This window comes from Pongo abelii, chromosome X (genome assembly GCF_028885655.2).
Source record: "Pongo abelii isolate AG06213 chromosome X, NHGRI_mPonAbe1-v2.0_pri, whole genome shotgun sequence".
NCBI lineage: Eukaryota > Metazoa > Chordata > Mammalia > Primates > Hominidae > Pongo > Pongo abelii.
This window is the reverse complement of record NC_072008.2, coordinates 56,642,234-56,666,175: the sequence shown is the minus strand read 5'-3', so window position 1 is coordinate 56,666,175 and position 23,942 is coordinate 56,642,234. Positions and strand designations below refer to the sequence as shown.

The window sequence follows — 23,942 nt, the reverse complement described above, 5'->3', positions numbered from 1 at the left end:
AGGGCATAGGGCCGTTTTGGTCATAATAAATATGAAAAAATTCCCCTCCAAAATGACTACCATTTTTATCTCGAACCAGTAATTTATAATTTCTCCTTCCTAATCATTTGCTAACACTTGGTCTTATAAAACTTGTAAACATATTCCAGTCAAAAGAATGGAAAACAGCTCGATTTCATTTTATTTCCCTAATTACTAATGAGATTGAACATCTTTTTATATGTTCATTGACTACATATAATCCTTCTCTGAATTATTTGTTAATTTCTTTTTAAATTATTGTATATTGTATTTTTCTTTTTTTATTTTTCTTTTCATTTTTTTTTTTTATTTTTTTATTATAATTTAAGTTTTAGGTTACATGTGCACAACGTGCAGGTTAGTTACATATGTACACATGTGCCATGTTGGTGTTCTGCACCCATGAACTTGTCATTTAACATTAGGTATATCTCCTAATGCTATCCCTCCCCACTCCCCCCATCCCACAACAGGCCCCGGTGTGTGATGTTCCCCTTCCTGTGTCCATGTGTTCTCATTGTTCAATTCCCACCTATGAGTGAGAACATGCGGTGTTTGGTTTTTTGTCCTTGCAGTAGTTTGCTGCGAATGATGGTTTTCCAGCTTCATCTATGTCCCTAAAAAGGACAGGAACTCATCCTTTTTTATGGCTGCATAGAATTCCATGGTGTATATGTGCCACATTTTCTAAATCCAGTCCATCATTGTTGGATATCTCGGTTGGTTCCACGTCTTTGCTATTGTGAATAGTGCCGCAATCAACATACGTGTGCATGTGTCTTTAAGGCAGCATGATTTATAATCCTTTGGGTCTATACCCAGTAATGGGATGGCTGGGTCAAATGGTATTTCCAGTTCTAGATCCCTGAGGAATCGCCACACTGACTTCCACAATGGTTGAACTAGTTTACAGTCCCACCAACGGTGTAAAAGTGTTCCTATTTCTCCGCATCCTCTCCAGCACCTGTTGTTTCCTGACTTTTTAATGATCACCGTTCTTTTTTTAACCTTTTATTTTATTATTATTATTATTATTTTAATTAATTAATTTATTTATTTATCTATTATTATCTTTTAGGTTTTAGGGTACATGTGCACAATGTGTAGGTTAGTTACATATGTATACATGTGCCATGCTGGTGCGCTGCACCCACTAACTCGTCATCTAGCATTAGGTATATCTCCTAATGCTATCCCTCCCCCCTCCGCCCACCCCACAACAGTCCCCAGAGTGTGATGTTCCCCTTCCTGTGCCCATGTGTTCTCGTTGTTCAATTCCCACCTATGAGTGAGAATATGCGGTGTTTGGTTCTTTGTTCTTGCTATAGTTTACTGAGAATGATGATTTCCAATTTCATCCATGTCCCTACAAAGGACATGAACTCATCATTTTTTATGGCTGCATAGTATTCCATGGTGTATATGTGCCACATTTTCTTAATCCAGTCTATCATTGTTGGACATTTGGGTTGGTTCCAAGTCTTTGCTATTGTGAATAATGCCGCAATAAACACACATGTGCATATGTCTTTACAGCAGCATGATTTATAGTCCTTTGGGTATATACCCAGTAATGGGATGGCTGGGTCAAATGGTATTTCTAGTTCTAGATCCCTTAGGAATTGCCACACTGACTTCCACAATGGTTGAACTAGTTTACAGTCCCACCAACAGTGTAAAAGTGTTCCTATTTCTCCACATCCTCTCCAGCACCTGTTGTTTCCTGACTTTGAATGATTGCCATTCTAACTGGTGTGAGATGGTATCTCATTGTGGTTTTGATTTGCATTTCTCTGATGGCCAGTGATGATGAGCATTTTTTCATGTGTTTTTTGGCTGCATAAATGTCTTCTTTTGAGAAGTGTCTGTTCATGTCCTTCACCCACTTGTTGATGGGGTTGTTTGTTTTTTCCTTGTAAATTTGTTTGAGTTCATTGTAGATTCTGGATATGAGCCCTTTGTCAGATGAGTAGGTTGTGAAAATTTTCTCCCATTTTGTAGGTTGCCTGTTCACTGTGATGGTAGTTTCTTTTGCTGTGCAGAAGCCCTTTAGTTTAATTAGATCCCATTTGTCAATTTTGGCTTTTATTACCATTGCTTTTGGTGTTTTAGACATGAAGTCCTTGCCCATTCCTATGTCCTGAATGGTAATGCCTAGGTTTTCTTCTAGGGTTTTTATGGTTTTAGGTCTAACATTTAAGTCTTTAATCTATCTTGAATTAATTTTTGTATAAGGTGTAAGGAAGGGATCCAGTTTCAGCTTTCTACATATGGCTAGCCAGTTTTCCCAGCACCATTTATTAAATAGGGAATCCTTTCCCCATTGCTTGTTTTTCTCAGGTTTGTCAAAGATCAGATAGTTGTAGATATGCGGCGTTATTTCTGAGGGCTCTGTTCTGTTCCATTGATCTATGTCTCTGTTTTGGTACCAGTACCATGCTGTTTTGGTACCAGTACCATGCTGTTTTGGTTACTGTAGCCTTGTAGTATAGTTTGAAGTCAGGTAGTGTGATGCCTCCAGCTTTGTTCTTTAGGCTTAGGATTGATTTGGCAATGTGGGCACTTTTTTGGTTCCATATGAACTTTAAAGTAGTTTTCTCCAATTCTGTGAAGAAAGTCATTGGTAGCTTGATGGGGATGGCATTGAATCTGGAAATTACCTTGGGCAGTATGGCCATTTTCATGATATTGATTCTTCCTACCCATGAGCATGGAATGTTCTTCCATTTGTTTGTATCCTCTTTTATTTCATTGAGCAGTGGTTTGTAGTTCTCCTTGAAGAGGTCCTTCACGTCCCTTGTAAGTTGGATTCCTAGGTATTTTATTCTCTTTGAAGCAATTGTGAATGGGAGTTCACTCATGATTTGGCTCTCTGTCTGTAGTTGGTGTATAAGAATGCTTGTGATTTTTGTACATTGATTTTTTATCCTGAGACTTTGCTGAAGTTGCTTATCAGCTTAAGGAGATTTTGGCTGAGACAATGGGGTTTTCTAGATATACAATCATATCATCTGCAAACAGGGACAATTTGACTTCCTCTTTTCCTAATTGAATACCCATTATTTCCTTCTCCTGCCTAATTGCCCTGGCCAGAACTTCCAACACTATGTTGAATAGGAGTGGTGAGAGAGGGCATCCCTGTCTTCTGCCAGTTTTCAAAGTGAATGCTTCCAGTTTTTGTCCATTCAGTATGATATTGGCTGTGGGTTTGTCATAGATAGCTCTTATTATTTTGAGATATGTCCCATCAATACCTAATTTATTGAGAGTTTTTAGCATGAAGCATTGTTGAATTTTGTCAAAGTCGTTTTCCGCTTCTATTGAGATAATCATATGGTTTTTGTCTTTTGTTCTGTTTATATGCTGGATTACATTTATTGATTTGCGTATACTGAACCAGCCTTGCATCCCAGGGATGAAGCCCACTTGATCATGGTGGATAAGCTTTTTGATGTGCTGCTGGATTTGGTTTGCCAGTATTTTATTAAGGATTTTTGCATCAATGTTCATCAAGGATATTGATCTAAAATTCTCTTTTTTGGTTGTGTCTCTGCCCGGCTTTGGTATCAGGATGATGCTGGCCTCATAAAATGAGTTAGGGAGGATTCCCTGTTTTTCTATTGATTGGAATAGTTTCAGAAGGAATGGTACCTTTTCCTCCTTGTACCTCTGGTAGAATTCGGCTGTGAATCTATCTGGTCCTGGACTCTTTTTGCTTGGTAAGCTATTGATTATTGCCACAATTTCAGATCCTGTTATTGGTCTATTCAGAGATTCAACTTCTTCCTTGTTTAGTCTTGGGAGAGTGTATGTGTCGAGGAATTTATCCATTTCTTCTAGATTTTCTAGTTTATTTGCGTAGAGGTGTTTGTAGTATTCTGTGATGGTAGTTTGTATTTCTGTGGGATCGGTGGTGATATCCCCTTTATCATTTTTTATTGCATCTATTTGATTCTTCTCTCTTTTTTTCTTTATTAATCTTGCTAGCAGTCCATCAATTTGGTTGATCCTTTCAAAAAACCAGCTCCTGGATTCATTAATTTTTTGAAGGGTTTTTTGTGTCTCTATTTCCTTCAGTTCTGCTCTGATTTTAGTGATTTTTTGCCTTCTGCTAGCTTTTGAATGTGTTTGCTCTTGCTTTTCTAGTTCTTTTAATTGTGATGTTAGGGTGTCAATTTTGGATCTTTCCTGCTTTCTCTTGTGGGCATTTAGTGCTATAAATTTCCCTCTACACACTGCTTTGAATGCATTCCAGGCATTCTGGTGTGTTGTGTCTTGGTTCTCGTTGGTTTCAAAGAACATCTTTATTTCTGCCTTCATTTCGTTATGTACCCAGTAGTCATTCAGGAACAGGTTGTTCAGTTTCCATGTAGTTGGGTGGTTTTGAGTGGGATTCTTAATCCTGAGTTCTAGCTTGATTGCAGTATGATCTGAGAGCTAGTTTGTTATAATTTCTGTTCTTTTACATTTGCTGAGGAGAGCTTTACTTCCAACTATGTGGTCAATTTTGGAATAGGTGTGGTGTGGTGCTGAAAAAAATGTATATTCTGTTGATTTGGGGTGGAGAGTTCTGTAGATGTCTATTAGGTCCGCTTGGTGCAGAGCTGAGTTCAATTCCTCGGTATCCTTGTTGACTTTCTGTCTCATTGATCTGTCTAATGTTGACAGTGGGGTGTTAAAGTCTCCCATTGTTAACGTGCGGGAGTCTAAGTCTCTTTGTAGGTCACTCAGGATTTGCTTTATGAATCTGGGTGCTCTTGTATTGGGTGCATATATATTTAGGATAGTTAGCTCTTCTTGTTGAATTGATGATCACCATTCTAACTGGTGTGAGATGGTATCTCACTGAGGTTTTGATTTGCATTTCTCTGATGGCCAGTGATGATGAGCATTTTTTCATGTGCCTTCTGGCTGCATAAATGTCTTCTTTTGAGAAGTGTCTGTTCATATCCTTTGCCCAGTTTTTGATGGGATTGTTTTTTTTTTCTCATAAATTTGTTTGAGTTCATTGTAGATTCTGGATATTAGCCCTTTGTCAGATGAGGACATTTCAAAAATTTTCTCCCATTCTGTAGGTTGCCTGTTCACTGTGATGGTAGTTTCTTTTGCTGTGCAGAAGCCCTTTAGTTTATTTAGATCCCATTTGTCAATTTTGGCTTTTGTTGCCATTGCTTTTGGTGTTTTAGACATGAAGTCCTTGCCCATGCCTATGTCCTGAATGGTAATGTCTAGGTTTTCTTCTAGGGTTTTTATGGTTTTAGGTCTAACGTTTAAGTCTTTAATCCATCTTGAATTGATTTTTGTATAAGGTGTAAGGAAGGGATCTAATTTCAGCTTTCTACATATGGCTAGCCAGTTTTCCCAGCACCATTTATTAAATAGGGAATCCTTTCCCCATTTCTTGTTTTTGTCAGGTTTGTCAAAAATCAGTTGGTTGTAGATGCATGGCATTATTTCTGAGAGCTCTATTCTGTTCCATTGGTCTATATCTCTGTTTGGTACCAGTACAATGCTGTTTGGGTTACTGTAGCCTTGTAGCATAGTTTGAAGTCAGGTAGTGTGATGCCTCCAGCTTTGTTCTTTTGGATTAGGATTGACTTGGCAATGTGGGCTCTTTTTTGGTTGCATATGAACTTTAAAGTAGTTTTTTCCAATTCTGTGAAGAAAGTCATTGGTAGCTTGATGGGAATGGCATTGAATCTATAAATTACCTTGGGCAGTATGGCCCTTTTCACGATATTGAGTCTTCCTACCCATGAGCATGGAGTGTTCCTCCATTTGTTTGTGTCCTCTATTATTTCATTGAGCAGTGGTTTGCAGTTCTGCTTGAAGAGGTCATTCACATCTCTTGTAAGTTGGATTCCTAGGTATTTTATTCTCTTTGAAGCAATTGTGAATGGGAGTACACTCATGATTTGGCTCTCTCTTTGTCTGTTATTGGTATATGAGAATGCTTGTGATTTTTGTACATTGATTTTGTATCCTGAGACTTTGCTGAAGTTGCTTCTCAGCTTAAGGAGACTTTGGGCTGAGACAATGGGGTTTTCTAGATATACAATCATGTCATCTGCAAACAGGGACAATTTGACATCCTCTTTTCCTAATTGAATACCCTTTATTTCCTTCTCCTGCCTGATTGCCCTGGCTAGAACTTACAACACTATGCTGTATAGGAGTGGTGAGAGAAGGCATCCCTGTCTTGTGCCAGTTTTCAAAGTGAATGCTTCCATTTTTTGCTCATTCAGTATGATATTGGCTGTGGGTTTGTCATAGATAGCTCTTATTATTTTGAGATATGTCCCATCAATACTTAATTTATTGAGAGTTTTTAGCATGAAGAGTTGTTGACTTTTGTCAATGGCCTTTTCTGAATCTGTTGAGATAATCATATGGTTTTTGTCGTTGGTTGTGTTTATATGACGGATTATCTTTATTGATTTGCGTATGTTGAACCAGCCTTGCATCCCAGGGATGAAGCCCACTTGATCATGGTGGATAAGCTTTTTGATGTGCTGCTGGGTTCAGTTTGCCAGTATTTTATTGAGGAATTTTGCATGGATGTTCATCAGGGATATTGGTCTAAAATTCTATTTTTGTGTTTTGTCTCTGCCAGGCTTTGTTACCAGGATGATGCTGGCCTCATAAAATGAGTTAGGGAGGATTCCCTCTTTTTCTATTGATTGCAATAGTTTCAGAAGGAATGGTACCAGGTCCTCCATGTATCTCTGGTAGAATTCGGCTGTGAATCCATCTGTTCCTGGACTTTTTTTGATTGGTAAGCTATTAATTATTGCCTCAATTTCAGCTCTTGTTATTGGTCTATTCAGAGATTCAACTTATTCCTGGTTTAGTCTTGGGAGGGTATATGTGTCAAGGAACTTATCCATTTCTTCTAGAGTTTCTAGTTTATTTGCATAGAGGTGTTTATAGTATTCTCTGATGGTAGTTTGTATTTCTGTGAGATCAGTGGTGATATCCCCTTTATCATTTTTTATTGCATCTATCTGATTCTTCTCTCTTTTCTTCTTTATTAGTCTTGCTAGCGGTCTATCAATTTTGTTGATCTTTTCAAAAAGCAGCTCCTGGATTCACTGATTTTTTGAAGGGTTTTTTGTGTCTCTATTTCCTTCAGTTCTGCTCTGATCTTAGTTATTTCTTGCCTTCTGCTAGCTTTTGAATATGTTTGTTCTTGCTTCTCTAGTTCTTTTAATTGTGATGTTAGGGTGTCAATTTTAGATCTTTCCTGCTTTCTCTTGTGGGCATTTAGTGCTATAAATTTCCCTCTACACACTGCTTTGAATGTGTCCCAGAGATTCTGGTATGTTGTGTCTTTGTTCTCCTTGGTTTCAAAGAACATCTTTATTTCTGCCTTCATTTCTTTATGTACCCAGTAGTCATTCAGGAGCAGATTGTTCAGTTTCCATGTAGTTGGGCAGTTTTGAGTGAGTTTCTTAATCCTGAGCTCTAGTTTGAATGCACTGTGGTCTGAGAGACAGTTTGTTATAATTTCTGTTATTTTACATTTGCTGAGGAGTGCTTTACTTCCAACTATGTGGTCAGTTTTGAAGTAAGTGCAATGTGGTGCTGAGAAGAATGTATATTCTGTTGATTTGGGGTGGAGAGTTCTGTAGATGTCTATTAGGTCCACTTGGTGCAGAGCTGAGTTCAATTCCTGGATATCCCTGTTAACTTTCTGTCTCGTTGATCTGTCTATTGTTGACAGTGGGGTGTTAAAGTCTGCCATTATTATTGTGTGGGAGTCTAAGTCTCTTTGTAGGTCTCTATGGACTTCCTTTATGAATCTGGGTGCTCCTGTATTGGGTGCATATATATTTAGGATAGTTAGCTCTTCTTGTTGAATTGAGCCCTTTACCACTATGTAATGGCCTTCTTTGTCTCCTTTGATCTTTGTTGGTTTAAAGTCTGTTTTATCAGAGACTAGGATTGCAACCCCTGCCTTTTTTTGTTTTCCATTTGCTTGGTAGATCTTCCTCCATCCTTTTATTTTGAGCCTATGTGTGTCTCTGAATGTGAGATGGGTCTCCTGAATACAGCACACTTATGTGTCTTGACTCTATCCAATTTGCCAGTCTGTGTCTTTTAATTGGAGCATTTAGCCCATTTACATTTAAGGTTAATAGTGTTATGTGTGAATTTGATCCTGTCATTATGATGTTAGCTGGTTATTTTGCTCGTTAGTTGATGCAGTTTCTTCCTAGCCTTGAAGGTCTTTACAATTTGGCATGTTTTTGTAGTGGCTGGTACAGGTTGTTCCTTTCCATGTTCAGTGCTTCCTTCAGGAGCTCTTTTAGGGCAGGCCTTTTGGTGACAAAATCTTTCAGTATTTGCTTGTCTGTAAAGGATTTTATTTCTCCTTCACTTATGAAGCTTAGTTTGGCTGGATATGAAATTCTGGGTTGAAAATTCTTTTCTGTAAGAATGTTGAATATTGGCCCCCACTCTCCTCTTGCTTGCAGAGTTTGTGCTGAGAGATCAGCTGTTAGTCTGATGGGCTTCTCTTTGTGGGTAACCCGACCTTTCTCTCTGGCTGCCCTTAACATTTTTTCCTTCATTTCAACTTTGGTGAGTCTGACAATTATGTGTCTTGGAGTTGCTGTTCTTGAGGAGTATCTTTGTGGCGTTCTCTGTATTTCCTGAATTTGAATGTTGGCATGCCTTTCTAGATTGGGGAAGTTCTCCCGGATAATATCCTGTATATTGTATTTTTCTTATTGGTTTGTAGGATTTTAAAAAATACATTCTGGATAGAAATCCTGCATTATATATGCAGCTATGTTTAAATTTTTTTTATGGTATCTTTCATTGTTCACATGTTTTTAATCTTTGGGAATATTAAACATATCTCCAAGATAACACTTAAAAACTACTGTGTTTCTTCACATGCTGGTCTCTTCCACTAGGGAGTGAATTTCTTTAGAGCAGGAGCTGGGTTTTATTCATCTCTATAGCAACCAGAGAGGAGACTGGATTATTGGTAGGTTTTCAGTCAATACTGGTAGCACTGAATTGAGAACACCTATAGCCCAAACGGATGACATTGGCTCTTAGAATAAAGAAATGAGTTAAAAAATTGTTGAGATTTCTTATTTTTATCATTTGTAGTGAAAATCTCATTCTGGCAACCCAGGAACTGTCACTTTTCAATTTGTTCTTCCTGCTCTTGGCCTCAATCTCCAGTACAGAATTTCCCTCTTTCTACTTTTCTCCCAGAGTTTCTCTGAAAGGTCAGGCAACTTCCACATCTTCACTGAGGTCTAGAATTTTTACTGCGGTGGCTTTGAGGTTTAAAGCTGTCCCAACACCCTCCTTTCCCTCCTTACATCTTAGGAAAACACAAACAAAATAGTGAGGAGAACAGAGCTGAGCAAGAAAATCTAGTCAACTGAATCTGTATCCCACAAACTCTTATCAAATCCTTTGTAGGAAATACACAAAAGGAGCGCAAAGCCTTCATGAAGCTCCATTCAGGGACATGGATGAATAGATTCCCCAAAATGGGGAGGGCCTTATATGATTAAACAGAGAAACTGTCATATTTAAGACAACCTGGCTTCCTTTTTTATCCCATGATACTACATAGTAGTTTCATCACAATTTTACCCAGCTAGGGGGAAAAAAGTGATCTACTCATGTCATGCTGAAGAAACAGAGATTGGAGACAAAGTCAAGAAAATAGCCATGATTTCTGAAGTTTAAGATATTTTTATTAATAAAAAAGTACAATAATTAAACTGAACAAGATTGCTTAGTACCCAAGCACACACCCTGCATGGATGCCATAGTGGAGGGTCTCTGAAGTAGAACAGAGTAATCTCTAAGTGGCCATGCTAACAGAGGCAAATCTTGAGTATCTCCAGGTGCATAACAGACTTGTTTATGAGAGATTGCTCATGATTCTAGCCTCAAAGCCATGCCTCTGGAGCAAGAACTAGTATAAAATAGAGGAAAAACAAGGTGTTGCTCTAAAGCACTAAAATAATGAGGCACAAACATAAGAGTTACAGAGACTAAAGCTTAATATAGTGTCTTATAATTTACTTAAACAAACTAACAATGACAAAAAATCCAACTGATCCTTTCACTGCAGGCTCCTTTCCCCAACACAAAAAAGAGAACCAGTTTCTGGCACTGCTCACCTGTGTAACTGCCTGTCAAAAAACAGGGATGGAAACCACTAGGAACTCTCTTCCCCTTTTAATTCTGTGATACAATGAAAACAGCACTGCATACAGCATAGTTATAAAGTAATGTCCAACACAGCTACTTGTAGCGACTCTAGGAAAGGAAGGAGAGCTTTTAACAGTAAACAAAATAGTATCTCTTCCCCTGACCCCACCCCAACACCAGAAAAGGAAATGGAAATTAAAACCAGCGTTTGGAAAACAAATATCCTGCCACTGGTATAAATCCCATCCTCTTCCAACCCACTCCCACCCCCAACCACCCTACCCAACTTCCTCCTCCTACCTATACTATTCAGAGTAAAGTAAGTTGGGAAAGAGAAGATATAAGTGGTGAAACTGAACTGGCCAAAGCTTAAAGGGCTCTGGAAAATTGCCTTTGTGCTTCTGAGAATATGACATGGAATGTGGTCCAAGCAGAGTTACAAAGGGGGAAGAATACAGCTTTTGAAGCGATGAATTTTGCCTACCTCTTCCTTTAGGTCCTAATACATTTCAAGTATGGAAACAGATGATAATCCTACTGCTAGTAACAAAGAAGATATAGGGAAAGTGAAAGTAAGAGAATAAATAATATTGCTTCCAGTGGCCACTCTTTAATTATCCTTCTTACTCAAATTTATCTGTTTATCACCTAGGAAGCCTAATCTTCTCTTTTACATAGGGTAAATATAAGGTACTATAACTATTATTATAACAATGGTTATAATACTTGGTTGTTCACTTAAAGATCTTTCATCATTTTTGCCAAAATCAATTTATGAGAAGCCTCACAACATTCCTGTGAGGTAGATATTGAGATCCCCATTTTGCAAATGGATTGAGGCACAGAGAGGTGATATGACTTGCCTAAGGTCAACCAAGTGAGACCTGGGAAAATACAGAAGAGAGAGAACTCAGGGTAGCATCACTGTTGTCAGAGAGCCATATTTAACAGTGAGAAAAGATAGTGCTATGTGTTTATTTAAATTTGGCCCACCCAGTTCCTTCTGTATCCATCCCTCTACAGTACCTCATACAAGAATTAGCAAACTGTGGAGCATCAGTAAGTTCCCTTGGCTTATTTAAGGTTAGGTACATTCTTGATGGTTTGGTTCATGAGAAAACTTTTTGGGGGCAGGATAGACCCCAGAATCTTGGAACTCAGATCACAGAAATCCCTAATTCCAGAATTTTGCAGACCACTTTGTTTCAAAGAGCTGTTGGAGTTCTAAAAATATTACTATTTTTATGTACATACACACTGTGCTGTAGTTGATAAAGTTGTTTCCCATGGGTATACAGGTTAACAATTCAGATACTGCTATATGTGCACACTGAATTTGAAAAATTAAGTAAATAGATGACAGAGGTTGAGAGCCAGGTTTCTCAGTATCAGTGTGGTAGGCTTCATGTAACTAACAGAAAGAAGTCAGAATGATTCACATGGTAACAGGTTAGAGTTGAAAACATCAATATGAACTCGTGTTTAGCTAAATAAAATTCTGGGTGATTACATATAGAAATATTTATAGAATGTGCATATACATAGGATAGTATACACACATATGTTTCCTTGCTCTGTTAGCTGAGACACCCTAGAAGCAACAATAGCCCAGTAACAACGAGCATACCTAATGCCCAGATATTGGTTTCTAATATTGGTTTCCAGTAAAAGAAACCAGGACTTCTTGAAGAAATGGCTAATTATAGGAGTAGGCCACAAAATATACAAGATGAGCCTGGAACATCTTGCAGTGGTAGAAAGTAAGGATGTGCTAAAAAAAAAATGATGGGGGTGTGTCAAAAGGACTTGAGAATCACCCAAAAGAGCTCCCAATGGCCAAAGCTGGAACAATTCGAGCAATAAAATAAAGTAGTAGTATTAGATTATAACTCGAAGTATAAAATAAATACCCATGAGTCCATGCTGATACAAATAAAGTATTGTATAAATAGATAAATGGGGGAGAAGAGACAATCTCCCTTAGAGAATAATTCCAAATAATTTATGTAAGATACGTGCTCTGAAGGGTGTGGCATATAACTTACCGTTCCAGAAGCATGGGCTGCACATAGTGATTTCCTTTCAGAGAGTACAGTATGGAGGGGAGGAAAAAAGAGTACAGGGGAGAATCCTGACAACGACTATTTCAGCCAGGTGATCAAGGTTAAACAACAGTGATGAGTCATGTAAATACAGGCATACCTCGTTTTATTTGTGCTTCACTTTATTGCACTTTGCTGATATTGCATTTTTTACAAATTAAAAGTTTGTGGCAACCCTGTGACCAACAAGTCTATTGGCACCATTTTTCCAACAGCATGTGCTCACTTCGTGTTTGTGCCAGTAACATTTTAGCAATAAAGTATTTTAAAATAAGGTATGTACATTGTTTTTTAGACATAATGCTATTGCACATTTACCAGACTACAGGATAGTGTAAACATAAAATTTTATATGCACTGGGAAACCAAAAAATTTGTGTGACTTGCTTTATTGTAATATTTGCTTCATTGCAGTGATCTGGAACCAAATCTGCATTGTCTCCAAAGTATGCCTGTATGATGTGATGAAAATGGCACTTCTTCTCCGTGGTCCTACTCTCAAAAACTCATAACCTCAGTCTAATCATGAGAAAGACAACTGACAAATCCCAGTTGGAGAAAAATCTCTCTCAAAACTGTCAAGGTCACTGAAAACAAGCAAAGTCTGAGAAACTGTCACAATCAAAAGGATCCTAAGGAGATATGACTACTAGATGTAATGTGGAATCCTGAACAAGATGCTGAAACAATTTTTTTTTTTTTTGAGATGGAGTGTCACTCTGTCACCCGGGCTGGAGTGAAGTGGCATGATCTCAGCTCACTGCAACCTCCGCCTCCCAGGTTCAAGCAATTCTCCTGCTTCAGCCTCTCAAGTAGCTGGTATTACAGGCACCCACCACTATGCCTGGCTAATTTTTTGTATTTTTAATAGAGATGGGGTTTCACCGTGTTGTCCAAGCTGGTCTCGAACTCCTGACTTCGTGATCTGCCGGTCTCGGCCTCCCAAAGTGCTGGGATTACAGGTGTGAGCCACAGTGCCTGGCCGAAACAATTCTTTAAAAAGGATCTTAGGTAAAAACTAAAGAAACCTGAATAAAGTATGGACTTCAGTTAATAATATTAACATATCAATGTGTTTCATTAATTGTAACAAATATACCACATACTAATGTGAGATGTTAATAATAGGAGAAACTGGGTGTGGGGTAAATGAGACCTCTCTGTAATAGCTTCACATTTTTTCTGTAAATCTGAAACTGTTTGAAAATAAAAAGTTTATTTTAAAAGAAGTTAATATCGAAAACCTTTGTCTTGCCCATAATGCACTCTTCCTAATCTACCCAATCAGTTCATACTCTTCACACTCATAGTTTTTCCTAAATTTTACTATAATTATGAAGTTTATGTTTAACTGCTGATCATCAGATAGAGGAATTCTGCTGCAACAAATCCCAGAATATTACCCAGTCCTATCGATGCCCTAAGCAACTGTCCAGGCTAAAGGTGCTTTGCTGTTGTAAACACAACAAATTCAATAGAACCCCAAATGCTATTCAAGAGAGATACATTTTAGTTCCTTTCCACCTCACTGTCTATCTAGCAAAGTTTTATGTGTTTTTGGTAAACTCTGTACTGTCCTATATTTGAATTCCTGTACTCTATAAAATTCTGTTAATGAATCCTGAGACACTTCTTAGAGCATATGTAAGTAATTAGAAAGCTTTTATCATTTTTTGGAGGGGAGAGGGAAATGAGAATAGGCTTAAAATTGCTTCTTTACTATAGGCAATTAACAAACATAAAGGCTGTCATTATGTTACAGAAACATTTTTAGATAAAGGCTCAGATGTCAGGGACCCCAATATTTGGGATCCTAATTTGATCAACCTAATTAGTTCAACAAGATATTTGATAATCTTTATTTATAAATAGATCATATGTCTCAATGCAAAAGATTCTGAGATCTTAGGGGAGCAGTTCAGTTCTGAACTCTGAAAAAGGAGTATCAGGATCCAAATTTTGAAGAAAATGAGTAAGCTCGGGCTCTACTGTGAAATACTGCATCGACTACTGAATTATTAGCTTAAACTTATGTTAGTTCATCTTTACCAATCTGTCTTACAGCTGCATTAGAGGTCCGCTTTAACAGACTGGCCCTAGATATCACCTAGTGCGTTGGCAATTATTATGCAAGTTTGGAACTTGTATACCCAAAATCAGGAAAAAGCCCTATCGAAATAACAATGATAACCGTAAAAACCCATGTGTCATTTTGAAAACTACAGGCAGTTCTTGGATTTATGGAGAGTTCATGAGCTAGACAGACATTGCAAGTTAAAATGAGGTAAATAAAATCTAGATATTATAGAAGTGTTAGAAGCGTGTGCCTAATGTTATACGGCAATGACCACAAGTACATTTTACTTGCTATTTAATCAGCTGTAAATGATTTTTGAGTTCTAAAGTTTTTCTGAAGAATAACATATAAAATTAGACAAATATTGCAACCAATCACATAAACTTTAATTTGGTTTAATAATGTGATCCTGGCCAGGCGTGGTGGCTCACGCCTGTAATCCCAGCACTTTGGGAAGCGGAGGTGGGGGGATCACTTGAGGTCAGGAGTTTGAGACCAGCCTGGCCAACATGGCGAAACCCCATCTCTACTAATAATACAAAGCTTAGCCAGGTGTGGTGGCACGCACCTGTAATCCAAGCTATTTGGGAGGCTGAGGCAGGAGAATCACTTGAATCCAGGAGGCGGAGGTTGCAGTGAGCTGAGATTACGCCACTGCACTCCAGCCTGGGTGACGGAGTAAAACCGTCTCTCAAAAAATAAATAAATAAAATTATGTGATCCCTAGGAGAATAAGCGTGCAGGTGTATAAGGGCTCAAAGAAACATCTGGAGAAAAAAATGTGACCCGTATTTGCCTCATCTGTAAAATATGAGAGATGGGTAGGACTAGATGGTTAATGGGATCCCTTCTTGGTGCCTAGAATTCTACAATTTAGTAAGAATGGACAGCCTCAGGAAATAGTAACCTAAAGTATTCAAGCAGGGTTGAAAAGAAAAAGGTGTTCAATATAAAGACAATCTTTAAAAGAGAGGCTGAGTCCAAATTCAAGTGATGCAAAGCCCCCTCCCCCACCCCTGACCCCAGGAAAGGAAATATGCCATGTGGAGGTAGATCTGTGGTCCAGGGCCAGGAACAGAGGATTTTGTACCCCAGGTAATATTATAAAACAATCTGATTGGGCAGCTAAATGAGTATATTATGCAATCTGCTATCATAGCTAAAATAAATGGCTTAGGTTTTCATAGCAGTTGCAGAACATCAAATTGCTTTTTGTATGTCAGTTTTCATGAAAAGCATCTTATGTTTCATTTGAAACACAGGAATGAATGCCAATAATTCCATGGAGTGAACAACATTCCGTTTTTCCAACCCCTTACTTCTGTATAACATGCCCCTAGTGTGTGATTTCTCATCATGCAATATACTCAATTGCTTCTTTGTGTAAACGAAAAAATAAACAGTACAGCCAGCCCCTCAAGACACTGTCTCGACAGCCTGCCATTTGAATGAGGTTTGTGATTAACAGCACTTTTGATATCCTATCCAAGTAAATGAATCCCTCTATTTGTTCTCAGGATCATCCTAGGTCTGTTTGTTCCTGTCACTGCCCAACCTACTCTCCTGGAACATTTTTCTCCTTACTGATATGTCTATGTGTGCTTTGAATATTTGTCCAAATTTAACCTAACAAATAATAATTGTGCAGCAAAATCTTTAATCCCGAAGGAGAAAGTGGAAAAGAAGAAAAAGAGGAGGAGAAGGACAAGAACTCCTCATTCCCTTGATGAACTTAAGAAGCAGAAGTACCAGCACTGTCTGAAAACCAAACTTTAAGAAGAAATAGGATTAGATTTATTAAAACCTTTTGAGTGTGGTATGGGACTCAGCTTATTCACTGGGGATGTGCCTCAAACTCAGAAACCAAATCCCTGTAAATCTTACCAATCAACTACACTGTTATGCTCTTTCCATTTAGGAAGTTAAAAAAGTCATTTAGGACACTATCAAACCACTTTTAGGTACTTATTTAAAAAACATATGGATAAGAGTTCTAGAAAACAAGAGAAAAACTGGAAAGAATAAAGCAGCGTATGTTTGTTCACAGCCTTGAGTTTGATTCCTGTTTTGTTACTGTAGGAAAAATGTCCTATTTCAGAGCAGGGGGGATGGGAAGGCAGCCATGGGTGCCACACTGGAATTCAACCCATGTGGAGGTTGAAAAAAACGGATCTGGACAGTGGAGAAGTGAAGGTAGAATATGAAGGGCCCCACGGGAGACCAGCTCTCTTTTCCTCCAGTCTCCTCAACTTGGCTCAGTGGGCTGCTTCAACCCCATATGCAAGCTGAAGTCAAAGAGGAAAAAATTGTCCCGACCTCAGCACACGCACAGGAAAGATACCAGCGCAGCTTCTCTAGTGTGACCTGTGCAGCTCACATGGTGTCATGGCGACGGCGATGCAGGGACAGGTGGTCAGAACGAGAAAAGCTGCGGTTGCAGTCTGTGCACCGAAAAGGCTTGATGCCTGTGTGCTTGCGGAAATGGCGAGTGAGCTCATCTGAGCGAGCAAATTTCCAGGAGCAGCCATCCCAGGTGCATTTATAAGGCTTCTCTCCTAAAAAGGGAATGTGACAAAAAAAAAAGAGAATCAGAGAGAGGATGATTGCATACTAGAAAGATAATAGAATACATAACTCGTATCAAGGCTTTAGTGAAAAGGTTAGGCAATAACCTTGAAGGCATATGCCTGTAAATCTTTTAAGTTAATTAATTAATTGATTGAGAAGCACTGTATAAATGTACAACATGATGTTTTGAGATGTATATACATTGTGGAATGGCTAAGTCGAGTTAATTAACATACATATTACCTATATACTTATCTTTTTTTGTGGTAAGAACACTTGAAATCTACTCTCTCATTGATTTTCAATAATACAATACATTGTTACCTACAGGAGTTCTAAAGAAAGGCCAAGATGTTAGAGTGGGAAGCACATAACCTCTTGTTCAAATAGGCCTTTGTGTGATCCGGCTCCACTACAAACTAGCTGTGTGATCTTACATAATCACTTCTCCCTGGCTTGGTCTCTGTTTTCTCATCTCTAAAGGACAAAAATATATCACAAAGTTGTTCAAAACATTTTCTTTTTTAAAAATAGCTAGCAACCAACACAACTGGGATCTAAACTCAGGTCTTTGGCACTTTATAATATCCGTTCCTCTAATATCTCCTACCAAACAGTCTAAAACAGAGCCATATGGCCCGGTGCGGTGGCTCACGCCTGTAATCCCCGCACTTTGAGAGGCCGAGAAGGACGGATCATGAGGTCAGGATATTGAGACCATGCTGGCTAACACGGCGAAACCCCGTCTCTACTAAAAATGCACAAATTAAGCTGCGCGTGGTGGAGGGTGCCTGTAGTTCCAGCTACCCAGAAGGCTGAGGCAGGAGAATGGCGTGAACCCGGGAGGCGGAGCTTGCAGTGAGCCGAGATTGCGCCACTGCACTCCAGCCTGGGAGAGAGCGAGACTCCGTCTCAAAACAATAAATAAAATAGAGCCATATATACACAGGATGAATGTGTGATTCACTGGAAAGGGCCCTCAGCTAAGGCTACAGGTCTTTTGTGTAAGGTTAGAAACTCAAGGGCATGTAATGGCATGGGGGGCAGTGTCAGGCCAAACTTTTTGAAATAGCTCCATGCCCAGAATCTTTGGGTTGTATTTGAATTATATATAGGATATGTATGCTCAAGATAGAAAGCTAAATGGAAAAAAACAGTAGTATAAAAAAATTAACGCAGTATGACCCCATTATGGTACATAGATCACACACCATACATTTGTATACTCATAATAAAGCCAATATCAATACACTTAAATGTACATTATGAGAGAAACTGTTAACAGTGAATGACTTTGTGGAAAGTGAGGACCAGGGATGGTGGGAAGAGAACTTTTCATTTTTACTTTATACCCTTTTGTACTGTTTTAAATGCTTTAAAATCATAATGTTGTATCGTATAATAAAAATTTTAAAAAAGGAAATAAGCTATATGAGCAGCAATAAATATTAACTGTGGATAAGTCTGCGTTGTAGGATTAGGGTAATGTTTGCTTTCTTCTTAATACATTTTTCTGTTTCCCATCTTCTACAATGAGCATTATTATTTTATAATCAGAAACAAACAATAATGCAGACACAAAAATGCATTGGTATTCTAACAGTCTCTTTCTCTCGGTCTTTTCCCCTTTACTCCCTGTAAATTACCTAGGGCATTTAATTTTATGCTGTTCTAAATTCTGGTGGCAATCTGGCTTGCATAAACTGTTTTCCAACTTACTACACACCACCTACCAACCCTCCCAAGTGTTTGCTAATTAACTATATAGTGTTCACATAATGAGCAACAGAATGAAATCCAGTCTGAATCACAGCTTTGGACTATACCCAGGCAAACATTTCGAAGATTAAAGACATCAATTACTGATCATTTCAATATTCAGAAATAGCTGCATTAGCTGCTAAGAAGAATGTGATAAAGCTGGATGTAATGAGACAAAAAGATGGCCAATGAAATGTTATCAAAGCAAAACAGATACTGAACAACCACACACACACATGCTCACGGAGAGTAGGATCTCATTTACATTTTCTAAATCTTGTGCCTGTCCTTCTCTGTCTCTCTCTCTCCAAGGAGGAAAGATCTGGAAGGCTATACAACAAATTGTTAACAGAGGGCAGAATAATAGGATTTCAGGGGATTTTTAGAGGGTGTAAATGAAATTTTCACTTTTTGTTCTATGTGATTTTGTAGCATCTCCACATCTCCCAATGGCTGCATTGCTATCTATACATTTTGTTGTGATCTCTCAAGAATGTCTTCTGAGAATTCCTATATACACCTCAACCAATTGAGGAAAATTTGACTTGTAAAGCAGTGACACCCTGTGGTGATCGGAGCTCATTTCTAGAACACACAAATTATTGTAAAGGAATTCAGCAGTGAGGCCCATTTTCCTATTTCAAAAGCATTTACCCTTGTATTATCATTGAACAAGCTCCTGTTTGTGCCAATGAACATCATACAACACAACTTGTAATCTCCATCAACTTATCATTTGAATTAAAGAACAAAGTATATATGCAGAGAAAGAATTCATAATATAAAGCATATATATTAACTATGTGACAAAGATAGTAAGTGTGACATGGCAGGTGCGGTGGCTCACGCCTGTAATCCCAGCACTTTGGGAGGCTGAGGCACAGGGATCATCTGAGGTCAGGAGTTCGAGACCAGCCTGGCCAACATAGTGAAACCCCGTCTCTACTAAAAACACAAAAATTAGCCAGGTGTGGTGGTGTGCACCTGTAGTCCCACTACTTGGGAGGCTGAGGCATGAGAATTGCTTGAAACCCGGGAGGCAGAGGTTGCAGTGAGCTGAGATCGCACCACTGCACTCCAGCCTGGGTGACAGAGCAAGACTCTGTTTCAAAAAAATAAATAAGTGTGATATAAGTTCCAAGGCTAGTTAATAACCTCTGGGTTACTGTGAAGGCACAAATATGGAGGTATGGGTAGGTTTTAGATGAAGAAAGCAACCCAGGCAGCTGGTGGCAAGGTCTTGGCAAGGCAGTGCAGTGAATGGTACATATAGGGTCAGCTGTCTTGGAGCATGGAACATCCTTACAAGAGTATTATGAGATGATCCTTATTATAAAAGACAGATGAAAAACTTGGGATTATTTTTAAAAAGAAAATTTGGACTTAAGCATAAAAGGCAATGATATACCCAAGGGGGTATGTGTGAGAGCAGTCTGTCCTAGGTGTGAGCAATAATGGGGATGCATTGACAATGGAGAACTTTAAAACAATAATAGAACAGACTAAAAGTTAGTCTAAAAGTTAGTCTGTTTAACTCAAGAATGACTTGGTCAAAGTTGTACATTAAAATTATTTATCCATGCTGTATAAGGTGGACTACAATGACTAGGAGCCTACTGGGGTAATCTATTTGTCTGGCATATAAAGCTCAAATTAATTTTTCATTGAATTGATGAAGGAATCAATAATAAATACAAGAATAAAACTTAAGGAGGTGACAGCGAGATTGGAATTGAAAGAAAAACATTAATAAAACCTAGCATTTGTTGAGTATTCACTATATGCTGGATACTATTTTAAGTATTTTACACTATCAATATTCCAAGATTGGGAAATTGAGGTAAAGAGGGGTGAAGCAACTTTCAGCAGTGAGTAGCAGACTGAGATGTCAAATCAAGACACTAGTTTCACAATACATAGCCTTAGCCATTATGAATAAAAAGGCTATTCAAAATTAGAAAGAAATAATGGAACTTTAGAAACAAATAACTCAAGACATAAGAGAATATTAATGGCTCATGCCTATAATCCCATCCACTTTGGGAAGCTGAGGCGGGAGGATCACTTGAGTCCAGAAGTTCGAGACCAACCTGGGCAACATAGTGAGACCTCGTTTCTACAAAAAAATAAACAAAATTAGCCAGGTGTGGTGGCATGTGCCTGTAGTCCCAGCTACTCCAGAGGTTGAGGTGGGAGAATTGCTTGAGCCTGGGAGAGCAAGGCTGCAGTGAGTCAAGATTGTGCTACTGCACTCCAGCATTGGAAACAGAGTGAGACTCTGACTTGGGGAAAAAAAAAAAAAGATAATGGTAAGAATCAATGATACGTTTGGAGCCTGGGAAAATGGGTGATGCCATTATAAATATACTGGGACTTGACAGTATGAACACAGTATGTTTAACAAGAATTGTTATATCTGTGTTTCCTGCTTTGTATGATTGCAAACTCAGGATAGATGAAGTGCTGCACTGCATGCCTGCTGTTTGCAGATAAGCAAGAGTCTCATGGCTCTCTGCTGGAAGAATATCTGCCAAAGACAGAGACAGCACTCTCTAGGACCCTTAACAATGAATCACAATCTTTGGAGGGCAATGAATCAGGCATTTCTGTAGCTGCCTCAGTCCCAGGGAACCTGTGGAATACTAGCAATAGAGAAAAGTATACCTAGGTTAGGTACAAAGGTCTAATCCTATGGGGCTTTACCCATTTACTACCTGTGTAACTATTGGCAAATTCTCTAGCTCTATAAATGGCACCTCCATTCACCCAGTCACCCAAAACAGAAACCTCAGAGTCACCAACATCCCCTCAATCATCAATGTATCTCCTTCTCTCCATCTCCACTGGCAACATACTAGTTGGGCTATCATCATTTTTTGCCTGGATTGCTTCATTAGCCTCTTAACTGATCTTCCCCCTTCCACTCTTGCACCTCAATACTTTCTCCACCCACTGCTGCACTCAATATGTCCTAGCTAAGCTGAACTAGTATCAGTTATTAGAACAAGGCAAGCTTATTCCCATCTCACTAGTTTTGTACTCTGCCTAGCCAAGAATAGTCTTTTGCCACGCTTTTTACATAGCTTGCTCCTTCTCATATGATCGTTATTCTCCCTACTTTAAAAAACTTCCTTAGTTACACTAAAAATTCAGACTTCATCACTACGTATCATACCCATGTAACAAAACTGCACTTGTACCCTTTAAACTTACACAACTGAAAAATAAATGAAGGGGGCAGAGCAAGGGGGCCAAATAGAATGTTCTACCAATCATGCCCCAACAAGAACACCAATTTCACAACTATCTACACAAAAAAGGACCTTCATAAGAATGAAAGTTGTAAACATGTACCCTAAAACTTAAAGTATAATAATAAAAAAAGAAGAACGAAAAATCAGATGACCACTCACAGTACTTGGTTTTAACTTCATATTGTTAAAAGAAGCACTGAAAGAGGGTAGGAAAGAGTCTTGAATCACCAACACCACCCCTCACCTATCCCTCTGCAGTGCCTACATGGTGGGGAGAGAGAATCTGTGTGCTTCAGACAGGGATAGTACAGCACTTGTGAGACACTGCATTAAATTCAGTGCTGCCTTGTCACAGCAGAAAGCAAAACTAGGCTGAACTCTGCTGACTCCCACCCATGGAGGGAATATTTAAACCAGTCAGAGCCAGAGGGGAATCACCCATCCCAGAAGTCAGAACTTGAATTCTGGGAAGACTCACCACTATGAGATAAAGTGCTCTGCGGCCTTGAATTAACTTGAAAGGCAGTGTAGGCCACAAGGACTTCAAGTCTTAGGTGAGTCTTAGTGATGAACTGGGCTCAGAGCCAGTGGACTTGCAGGGAGCATATGACATATTAAGATATCAGCTGGATCAGATAAGACAGTGGTTGCACCACCCCTTCCCCAACCCTAGGATGCACAGCTCACAGCTTCAAAAGAGACCCCTTCCTTCCACTTGAAGAGAGGTGAGGGCAGAGTAAAAAGGACTTTGTCTTGCATCTTGGATACAAGCTTGGCCACAGTAGGATAGGGCATCATTCAGAGTCATGAGGCTTCTTTTCCAGGACCTAGCTCATGGATGACATTTCTAGACACACCCTGGGCCACAAGGGAAGCTGTTGCCTTGAAGGGAAGAACCAAGTTCTGGCAGGACGCATCACCTACTGACTAAAGAGCCCTTGGTCCCTGAATAACCAGTAGCAAAACTCAGGTAGTACACCATGGGCCTAGGATGAGACTCTGAGACTTGCTGGCTTCAGATGAGACTCAGCACATTCCCAAGCTGTGATGGCTATGGGGAGACACTCCAGCTTAGGAAAGGTGGAAAGAAAAGTAAAGGGGACTTTGTCTTGCGCCTTAGATACCAATTGGCCACAGAGGGATAGAGCACAAGCAGGATATTGGGGTCTCCAGTTCCAGGATTATGCTCTTGCATGGCACTTCTGGGTCTGCCCAGGGCCAGAGGGGAGCCCACTGCCCTCAAGCGTGAGTCCCAGGCCAAGCAGCATTCACAATAAGCTGAATAAAGAGGCCTTGGGCCTTATGGGAACATCAGCAATAGCCTGGCAGTACTCCCTGTAAGCCTATGGTAGTGGTAGCCAAGGGGTGAGGCTCCTCTGGCGGTGGAAAGTGAAGGGAAGACTGTGAAGAACTGTGTCTCATGGTTTGAGTGCCAGTTCAGCCACAGTACAATAGAACACCAGGTGGACTTCTAAGGTTTTTGACTCGAGTTCCTGGCTTCCAGATGGCATCTCTGGACCTACCAAGGGCCTAGGGGAACTCACTGCCCTGAAGGAAAAGACATAAGTATGGCTGGCTTCACCAACGGGTGACTGTAGAGACCCAGGGCCTTGAGTGAACATTGGCAATAGCCAGGTAGTGGTTACAGCGGGTCTTGGCTGAAATCCAGTGCTGTATTAGTTTAAGGCCTGACCCAGCAGAGTCCCAGTGGTGGTGGCCACAGGGATGCTTGTGTCAACCCACTCTCAGGTCTAGGTGGCTCAGAACAGAGAGAGAGAGACTGTTTGTCTGGGATAAAGTAAAAGAAAAGAACAAGAGTCTCTGCTTGGTAACCCAGAAAATTCTTCTGGATCTTATTCAAGAACATCAAAGTGGAACCTCTACAAGTCTGCAAGAACCATAGAGCTTCTGGGCTTGGGGTGCCCCCTAATGCAGAGATGGCTTAGATCACAACACCCAATCCCTTTGAAT

General features: G+C 39.4%; 1 protein-coding gene across 4 annotated transcripts in view; it reads right to left on the bottom strand.

Annotated features, from left to right (window-relative positions):
* Positions 1-10,541: 10,541 nt before the first annotated feature.
* Positions 10,542-23,942, bottom strand: part of KLF8 (KLF transcription factor 8) — a 373,193-nt gene continuing 359,792 nt past the window's right edge. For all 4 annotated transcript variants that reach the window (XM_024241115.3, XM_054544647.1, XM_054544645.1 and 1 more), the window contains one exon: positions 10,542-16,943. In XM_024241115.3, the coding sequence (XP_024096883.1) occupies positions 16,762-16,943 (182 nt within the window). In that variant the 3' untranslated portion in view covers positions 10,542-16,761. The remainder of the gene's footprint in view (positions 16,944-23,942) is intronic.